The 9088-nt window shown below is 36.6% G+C and overlaps 1 protein-coding gene across 1 annotated transcript; it reads right to left on the bottom strand.

Annotated features, from left to right (window-relative positions):
• Positions 1–1616: 1616 nt before the first annotated feature.
• On the bottom strand, positions 1617–2372 carry LOC109818715 (uncharacterized). The gene has a single exon (XM_020384243.1). The coding sequence runs from the start codon at positions 2370–2372 to the stop codon at positions 1617–1619; it is 756 nt and encodes a 251-aa protein (XP_020239832.1).
• Between the last annotated feature and the right edge of the window lie 6716 nt (positions 2373–9088).

Raw genomic sequence — 9088 nt, 5'->3', positions numbered from 1 at the left:
CAGATAAAACTGAATTTATCAAGCATACTCTCCCTGCCATAGATAATGATTTTTGTTTCCACTTTGTCAACTTCTTGTTATACTTGTCAATTATTGGCTTCCAAGTTTCAATCCTCCTAGGATCCGCCCCAATCGGAATACCCAAATATGTAAAAGGTAGTTATATCAAACAACAATTGAGTAATTGTGCAAAACTAACCATTGTGTTTCTGTCTACTCTGATAGCACCGAAGCAGCTTTTAAAGAAGTTAACTTTCAACCCTGCCACCATTTCAAAACACCTAAGAATAGCCTTTATAGTAATCATATTTTCAACGGTTGCTTCACCCAAGAAAATGGTATCATCTGCATACTATAAGATGCTCACCTCAACTGAATTCTCTCCAACCTTCACCCCGGAGAACAGACCTTTTTGAATCGCCTCTCATCAACCCCGTAAGACCTTCCACCACGATAGTAAATAAAAATGGAGATAAAGGATCACCCTGTCTAATGCCTTTGCTCATTTTAAATTCCTCTGAGGGACTCTCGTTGATCAACATTGAGACAAAGGATGATCCTAAGCAAGCATGAATCCATTGAATCCATTTACTGTCAAAACCTAGCCTTTTCATCATGTATAGTAAGAACTTCCAATTTACTAAGTCGTATGCTTTCTCATAGTCCACTTTGAAGAAAATGCAACTTCTTTTATCCATTCTAACCTCATCTAAAGTCTCATTTTGCTATGACAACTGACTGAATAGATTTCTTCCTTTTAGAAATGTGCTTTGTCTCTCATCAATAACCCAAGGGAGAACTTTTTTCAATCTATTAGCTAGGATCTTAGCTATGATTTTATATATATATCCTACTAAAAAGAAATTGGCCTATATTCCCCTAGATGTTGGGGATCAACCACCTTTGGGATTAGGGCAATAAAAGCTGAATTTGTACCCTTTGGTAGTTTTCCATTCTGATGAAACTCATCAACCACTCTAACAATATCCAACTTCAGCAACTCCTAAAAGGATTTAATAAATCTAAAATTAAAACCATCCGGAGTTGGGCTTTTCTCACTACCACAATCCCAAACCGCCGCTTTGATTTCCTTTAGGTTTATAGTATATATAAATCAATTGGCTATTCTCCATAGATGAAATTTGTCTAAATTGAACCCCCTCTAAGTAAGGCCTTTCCCACTACTGCTCCAGGTATCTGTTGTAAAAGAAATCCTTTGCTTGGGCTTTGACCATAATTGGATTATCCACCCAAACACCATCCACGAATAGACCCCTAATTTCATTTTTCTTCCTTCTCCAATTGACAATTGTATGAAAAAACCTGGAATTCTTGTCCCCCTGTTTTAGCCATGAAACTCTAGCTTTTTGTGCCAAAAGTGACTCATTATTTCTACTTGCCACTGTCCATAATTTTTGTTGTAGTTCTCTCTTCTTTTGTTCTTCCTATGTAGTTAAACCACTTGTTTCTTCCTTTTTATCCAATTCATTTAACCTTTCCTCAATAATATTCTGGCTTGACTTAGGATCATCCGTCCACCGTGCATGCCACTCTCTTAATTTGCTTTTTAGCTGTTTCAGTTTCTCTTTCATCACATATGCTCCCCACCCTTGAACCTACGTCCCATTCCAAGACTCTATCACAAACCTACGGAAGTCCTTCTCTTGCATCCAATGATCAAAGACTTTGAAGGGTTTGGGTCCCCAGTCAATTTCTGCTTGTCTCACCATAATTGGGAAACTATCAAAAATACTCTTATTCAGTACCACTTGAGAACTTCCAGGCCAAATATCAAACCATTCCCTAGACACTAGAATTCTGTCGATCTGACTTTTAGCACTCCCATTTGGCCTGTACCATGTAAAAGACCTACCACTGAGAGGAATATCAACAACATCCATATCACTAATAAACTTGTTAAAATCTCTAACTACCGTTGTATCCCTTCTATCATTAATCGCCCTCACCCCCACTCTTTCTGATGCCTTTCGTACACAGTTGAAATCCCCCACCACACACCACACCTTTATATTACTTTGTTCTCTTATTTCCTTTAGTTCCCCCCACAGGTTTTTCTTTTTGGTAGGATCACAAGGTGCATATATATTAACAATTACAATCTCACTTCTATTTTGCCTCCAAATTCCCACCAGCCCCAAGAATCGAGATCCTTGAAAAGAATCACTAACCTTTAGTTTCTCTTTACACCAAACGCATAATAATCCCCCTACCTTGTTGACTGCAGGGGTCATCTTCCAGTCAATATCCCTCTCCCCCCTTCCACCCCACAAACCTTGACAATCTTTCTCTGAGATTTCTTCCCTTTTTGTTTCATGAAGACATAATACGTCGACTTTCTCTTTAATTCCCATCCTTCAAATACTACGCCACTTCACCCTCCCACCCAGACCTCTAATGTTGAAAGAGATAATCTTCATATATAACCTATTGACTTCCCCATCTCAATTTGACCCCTCTTAGTAACTCTGTTTGTTTGATCTCTCTCCTCCATTTCTTCAATTTTCTTGATTACAACCTTTTCATCCCCATTGTAAGAAACCCCCATAGCCTTACCCAACTCCCAGATTTTCATAGCCTCTGATACGACTTTATTTAGCCAAAAGATTCAATTGTAGTTCCTTATGTCACCATCAGAGAGAGAATTGCTAAACGAGTGAATAAAAGTGAACTTTTACTGCCTCTGAATTGACTTTCGACCTTGCTTGAGTTTTGCATCCCTCCATTGCAGATCCATTATTTTCATTGTTCTCTTCGAACTACAATTGCGGTCTAATTGGCTCACTATCGATTGGCGCGGTTACTACCATGGAGACTCCAACTACTTCCAGATTTTCCAAAATTGCAATACTATTGCTTGTGCCATCTATAGAGCATCCTACCATGGTCGTGGAATGTTCACTTTCTTCGCACCCTATACACTTCTTTCCGAAGTTAATTAGCATTGTTTTGTGAGACCAATTCTAGGTTCTTCTCCACGTAAGGTTGGGTAGACTCACGTGATTTGGTACTTTTGCCTGGCCCTACAATAGCTTCTTGATCACCAAGCTTTTGTATTAGGCCGACCCTTCCCTCCTTACCTGTATCGTGGCCCCTTTCACAATTTTTGTTAGTCTCACTTAGTGCCTTTGTATGATTCAGCCCACCACCCATCTTAGAGCATGTAGTGACAACGTGGGCTTGATCCGGCATAGGACTTATCAAATCTTCTTTATCGGTTACGTGAGCACCTTGATTTTCCTTTTTGCATTTTCCATGCAAAGCCGCCTGCACCACCACCTTACGTGCCATCCCACCCTCTTTTCCAACCCTTTTTTTCCTCAAAAGACCTCTATCCTCACTTTGAGCCTCATGACTACTGATATTGACCGAACCCCTCCCTTTCTCACTACCCAAAATCTGTTGGTCAAGATCCTTTGGGTAATAATTTGAAAATTCATCCTCCATCTCCCCGTCTATGCTGTCTACCATGGCTGCTCCTTGGCCTTCCTCCCACCTTTCAACTTCTGAGCATTCTAATGATGATAAACTCACGTTGCCTCCCACGTCGCTTTCTTCCGATGGTAGTGTATCAGTATAGCTTCTCCACATCACACACTTACATTAGTTTCCATACGCAGCTACTTCCTCAACCATCCTTATTTGCACAATATCACCATTGATCTTAACCTTACTATGGTGTTGAATTGACTGGAGAGAAGATGTTTTAAGTAATACTCGTGCATAGTCGAGTCTATTGAATTTCAATGTATCCTCGTCTAGTACAATAAGTGTGCCTATCACGCTAGTCACCTTCGCAAAACACTCTTGCTCCATAGGTGTATCGGTATACCACTGCATCTTACCCAAACTAAACGATTTCCCATCTTTAATGACGGGTGCCACCTTTGGATTGAGTGAAACAAGGACCACACGCTCTGAATATGCTCCGATATCGGTTCCTTAAAATCCTCCTCCTCCACACCCGAGATTAACACCATATCGTCTCCTAAATATCTCAACTTGATATCCTTTTTCTCATGGTATATTCTTGTTTCTTGTAGTCTGTCAAAAAGTGCTAGCTCTTTAAGTCTTCCCACCCAGCATTTCTGAAGCCACTCCTTATTTGAATCCTCCGTGGTAAACCATGGCCCGTTCTACTCACCTTCCCCTTCCCCTTTTACTCTCCACTTTGCATTGACTCCTTTTTCACCCTGCTTGACTACTTGAGCGTATGATCGACCCTCTACAACTTCACTCGACCATACTTTGCGTATCTCTTGCATCTTTCGACTTTTGATTCTTCTTCTTTCTTCACTTCCCAGGATTTTTGTCTCATTCCGATCAAACCTTGGAATGTTTACTTTCATTTGACATTTCCAAACCTTATGCTATCCAGTTGTTTCTCCAATATTCTTATCTTTTGTAAGTTGATAAACCGTACAAATCCATACCAATTCCCCCACTTGTTTCTCCTGTTTGCAATGAAGACCTCCCACACCTTCCCCAACCTCTGAAATACCTTCCACATATCCTCTTCTTTATAATCTTTCAGAAACTTTTCGAAGTAAAACGTTGTGATTTGTTGGGCCTTTTGATATTGAGAAACCATTTTTTCACGTTTTGTGCACAGGTGGATCGTGCTAAGTTCAAAGGTAAGGGTGTCTAAACCTGAATCAATCCAAACAAAAATTGTAAATTGATTAAAAATTGAAAATTAATTTAGTTTGGTTTTTAAAATTTTAAAATTATATTGTTTAGTTTGACTTTTTGAATTAGAATGTAAAATTAATTTAGTTTGATTTTTAAAATTTTAAAATTGTATTGTTTAGTTCAACTTTTTGAATTAGAATGTAAACTTGTTTGAAACCAAATCAAATTACACTTGTGTTTGAATTAGAATGTAAACTTGTTTCAAACCAAATTAAATTACACTTGTGTGTGTATGCGTGTGCATGTCTGTGTATACTATTGATTCATTTCATTATCATTTACTCACTAAATATTCATAATTTGAATCATAGATTATGCTTTAGATTTTTGTTTATTCTTGTCTAGTTGTTTAGATTTGAACATATTACATAGAAAATAAAATTAAAATCAATATTGATTCTTAAAAGGGTAATTTTGATACTTTTTTTTGTTAAACTTCCTATAATTTTTCTTCCAAATGATACAAATTTAGATAATCTAAACTCTAAAAGCTAAAAAAATGAGAATGAAGAACTATATAAAAATAATAGAGAGATTGATATTTTAGTTAAAAATAGTGAAAATGAATGATTATCATGATAAGATTAAATATTTTAATGATATAAATTACCATATTCATGTTCAACAATCTATTCAGTATAATTCATTAGGCATTTAATAATATCTAAAACATGAAACAACCTTAGAGATGATTTACAAGATAAATTGCTAAAAAATGGTACAAAATGAGATATGACTATTGTGAATGGTCCTAAAAATGCTTTTTATATCGTAATGATTTTTTTAATAAAAAAATATAAGGACAATACTTAAATAATTGAGTGCATCATGTTTTTGGGCTCGCTTAGGACCTTAAAAAACTCATGGTTAATCTTAGTTGCGTGTATACAAAATTGTAAGTTATTAAAAGATGTTTTTCTCTCAAAATATACATTATAATATTTAAAAAGTATTTTATATAATTATAAGTTACTAAGCTAAATTTTAGAATGAAAAATTAGGAATTATTTATAATATTTGAAAATAACTTTTTTTAATTGACAAACTATATATATGAAAAAATATTTAATTTGATAACTAAAATAGTATTAAAGAAATATTTTTACTAAAATAATAAGATAAAAATTGACAATAAATACATTAAGTGACCAAAATATTTTAGTATTTGTTTACTTTTAGATTTATTTTTAGCGTACGAACTTAAATAAATAATATATATAATATATTTCTATTTGATTTTTAAATAATAAATTTTAAAAGTTGTAAAAATCAAATCAAACCAAATTGAAAAAAAATTAGTTTAATTTGCTTCAAATTTCTTAATTCATTCAAACTAAACCAAATCAAACCACACTTAATTTCTTTATTTAATTAAGTCTTTTAAAGAAAAAAAAAATTGAATCAACAATGTCCCAAACACCCTACCTAAGGGGCAAATACCTAGGATCACATTTCATGATCCTTAATTATACCCAAAATCACATTAACACATCACATGTTCAAGTTTCTAACACAAGTTACTTGAGGATCACATTCCTCTTATTCTCCGGCTCAATTAACAATAACTTAATAATAATATAATGATGATGATAAAGATGATAACCATAGAGACACGTAAATCACAATTAATTCAACAATTCATCACAACATGTGGAGGCCCCCCTCTATGGGATTAACTCTCTATCCCAAGTCTAAATAATTAAAATACATTTGAGAGACAATTTTCATTAATTAATTTTCAAAATTTTCTATGTACCAAAATCAATCTAAACAATTCTTTTACATACTATTTCAATTCAATTTATAGTGTAAATTTATAGAGATACTTCAAATTAATCATGCATATTTAACCATGAAAATTTAGCTCCTAAAAACTTAAATATAAATATTAATTTTCACTACACACCGTTTTTACAACATTGTTTAGGGAACCCAAACACAATCATTGAACAACTAGTATGCACCAACTCACTACACGACATTTTCTCAACATCATTTAAAATAAATCCATGTTTCCAGAAAACATATCTCCATTCAAGACCACAAAGTGGGAGGACCCCAAAGGTCCAATCAATTAGAATATCTTCTTGAATATCCCAACAAAACAACTCAACTTAACATTTTCCTTTAAACTGCTTTCACTACTACAGGATGCATATTTTACATAGACTTAAAAAGTGTATAAACTTCTACATCGGTTCCTATGAAAGCCGGTGTAGAATAAAGCGACTTAAAAAGTGTATAAACTTCTATATCAGTTCCTATAAAAACCGATGTAGATTTTATTTTTTAAAAAAATTAAAAAATTGTATTCAAAGGCAGTGGAGCACACCACGTGCGTGCATGGCCACGCCTGTTTCTCCACCATCCTCGACGGTGCTAATGAACACATTCACCAGTTGTCCAAATGCAAGTTGCTTAATCACCAAGTGGCTCTGCTCTAAGAGCGCAACCATGGACACCGAGGCTGCCATGGCCAGCGCTGCCACCGCGTTGGTGAAGTTACGTGGCCCTATCAAGTGTAGGCTCAGCAGGGACAAGATCATGACCTGGACGTTGAAACACAAAACGCGCCAAAATCCCCTTAGGGTTTGGGCAAGCGTTGCATCAGACACTATGAGGAGCGCCCACTCCCTTATAGCGGTGCCGCCCACAGCGTAGGGGATCGGACCCAACTCGCTTGCCACGCACTGCCACACCAAAGCGTTGGGCTTCGGAGATGAAGAAGTAGGCGACAATGACGAAGGGAATGGAGAGGAGAAGGATGAGGCCGAGGAGGAGGATGCCGACCTTGACGGCGACGAGCAGGAAGGGGAAGGGGATGGCGTTGATTTTTGGAAGAGATGAAGTAGGGGAAGAGATGGCGTTGGAGCACCACCACATTTTGGAGAGCCCCTCCAAAACTGTTTGTGGATTTGGAACACTAACAATTAGGGTTTTCGTGAGTGTCGTGCAAATTTGTCTTCACTTCTACATCGGTTCTCCACAAAATCGATGTAAATATGCTTACATCTTCTATTTATTTACAAAATTGCCACCACGTTTCTTATTTACATCGTTTCTATTAGAACCAATGTAAATATAGTGATATTAAATAGTATTTTTCTAGTAGTGTTTAAAGGCCTTTTTAAAACCCAACTTGGGTGAAGGAGATCCAACCTTGCTACCACCACACTTAACTCCGTGAATTAGGGGCTCAAGTTTTCCCATTATTTACTCCTAAATCATACATAAGCATATAACTCAACTACGACCACCATAGGCTCATGCTAACATCTAATTGCTTAACAACGCATATAAAGATACATATATAACCAACATAAACAACACCAACAACATCATCATTATCATCTTATAATAATCATCATCAACATTATTCAACATCATACATGGCCTATACATCATTTACTAGCCTACCTAGGAAATAAGAACATCTTATAAAACACTATAATATCTTATAGAATAAAAACCATTTTGCTAAGCAAGCTTCAACTCGTTGAGTGACCCAATCTCTCTATATCCTCATGGATTAACTTATTAAATGATATTGCATCACTGTTAAGTCTCAATTTTACCTCTTTTTGGATGAGACTTATTGAACAAATTTCACTCATCCTTTGAACCATTGCAATATAATTGTTCTCTTTTTGGTTCATTTTGTGTGCAGATATAACTAACCCAAATTCAGCTAACAATACCTTAATACACTTCATTTTTTGTGCAGGTATTGAGCTAGTGACTTGAGGATTGAAGACTCTTAGGATTGGAAACCTAAGAAGCTAAGGAGCAGAGAAGAGGTTCTGCGCCGGGCTCAATATAACCCGCGCTGGGCGTGACAAAAATAGAGTATTTCATCTCTGCCAGTTATATTGCGTCGGGCGCAAAAGGAATTAAGCCGGGCGCAAAAGGAATTAAGCCGGGCGCAAAAGGAATTGCGTCGGGCTTGTGTTGAGACAGAGAGTGCTTGACTTCTCTGGAAGAACTTGCGCTGGGCACGAAGAATTGTGCGCCGGGCGCGGAACCCTAATCTGATCTCCCAGGCTCGTATTTGAAGCCATTTTCGGGGATCTTTCTCTCCATTCTCACATTGGGCGCCTCCAGGAGCTGCGGAAGGGATTCCCAGGGCTTGGGATCGTCCGTGTGCGGATCTTTCCTTCGGTTCTTCACTTCCTCTTCCATCTCTATTTTGTATTTGCCCTCATTGTTGTGAGTGGTTTCACCCATTTTGTGGGGTTAGATGTAACCAACGTACTCTATTGTAATCTTTACGGTTTTAATGATATATATACATGTTGTTTTATTATTTGTTGTGTTTGTTTCTATTCGTAATGCTTGCTTTGGATTGATCACCCTTTGCATGATTTAAGGTTCCATGGGT

This window comes from Cajanus cajan, chromosome 11 (assembly GCF_000230855.2).
Source record: "Cajanus cajan strain Asha chromosome 11, NIPB_CcT2T_4, whole genome shotgun sequence".
Lineage (NCBI taxonomy): Eukaryota > Viridiplantae > Streptophyta > Magnoliopsida > Fabales > Fabaceae > Cajanus > Cajanus cajan.
Note: the sequence above shows the minus strand (reverse complement) of the source record. Positions and strands in the feature narration are given on the sequence as shown.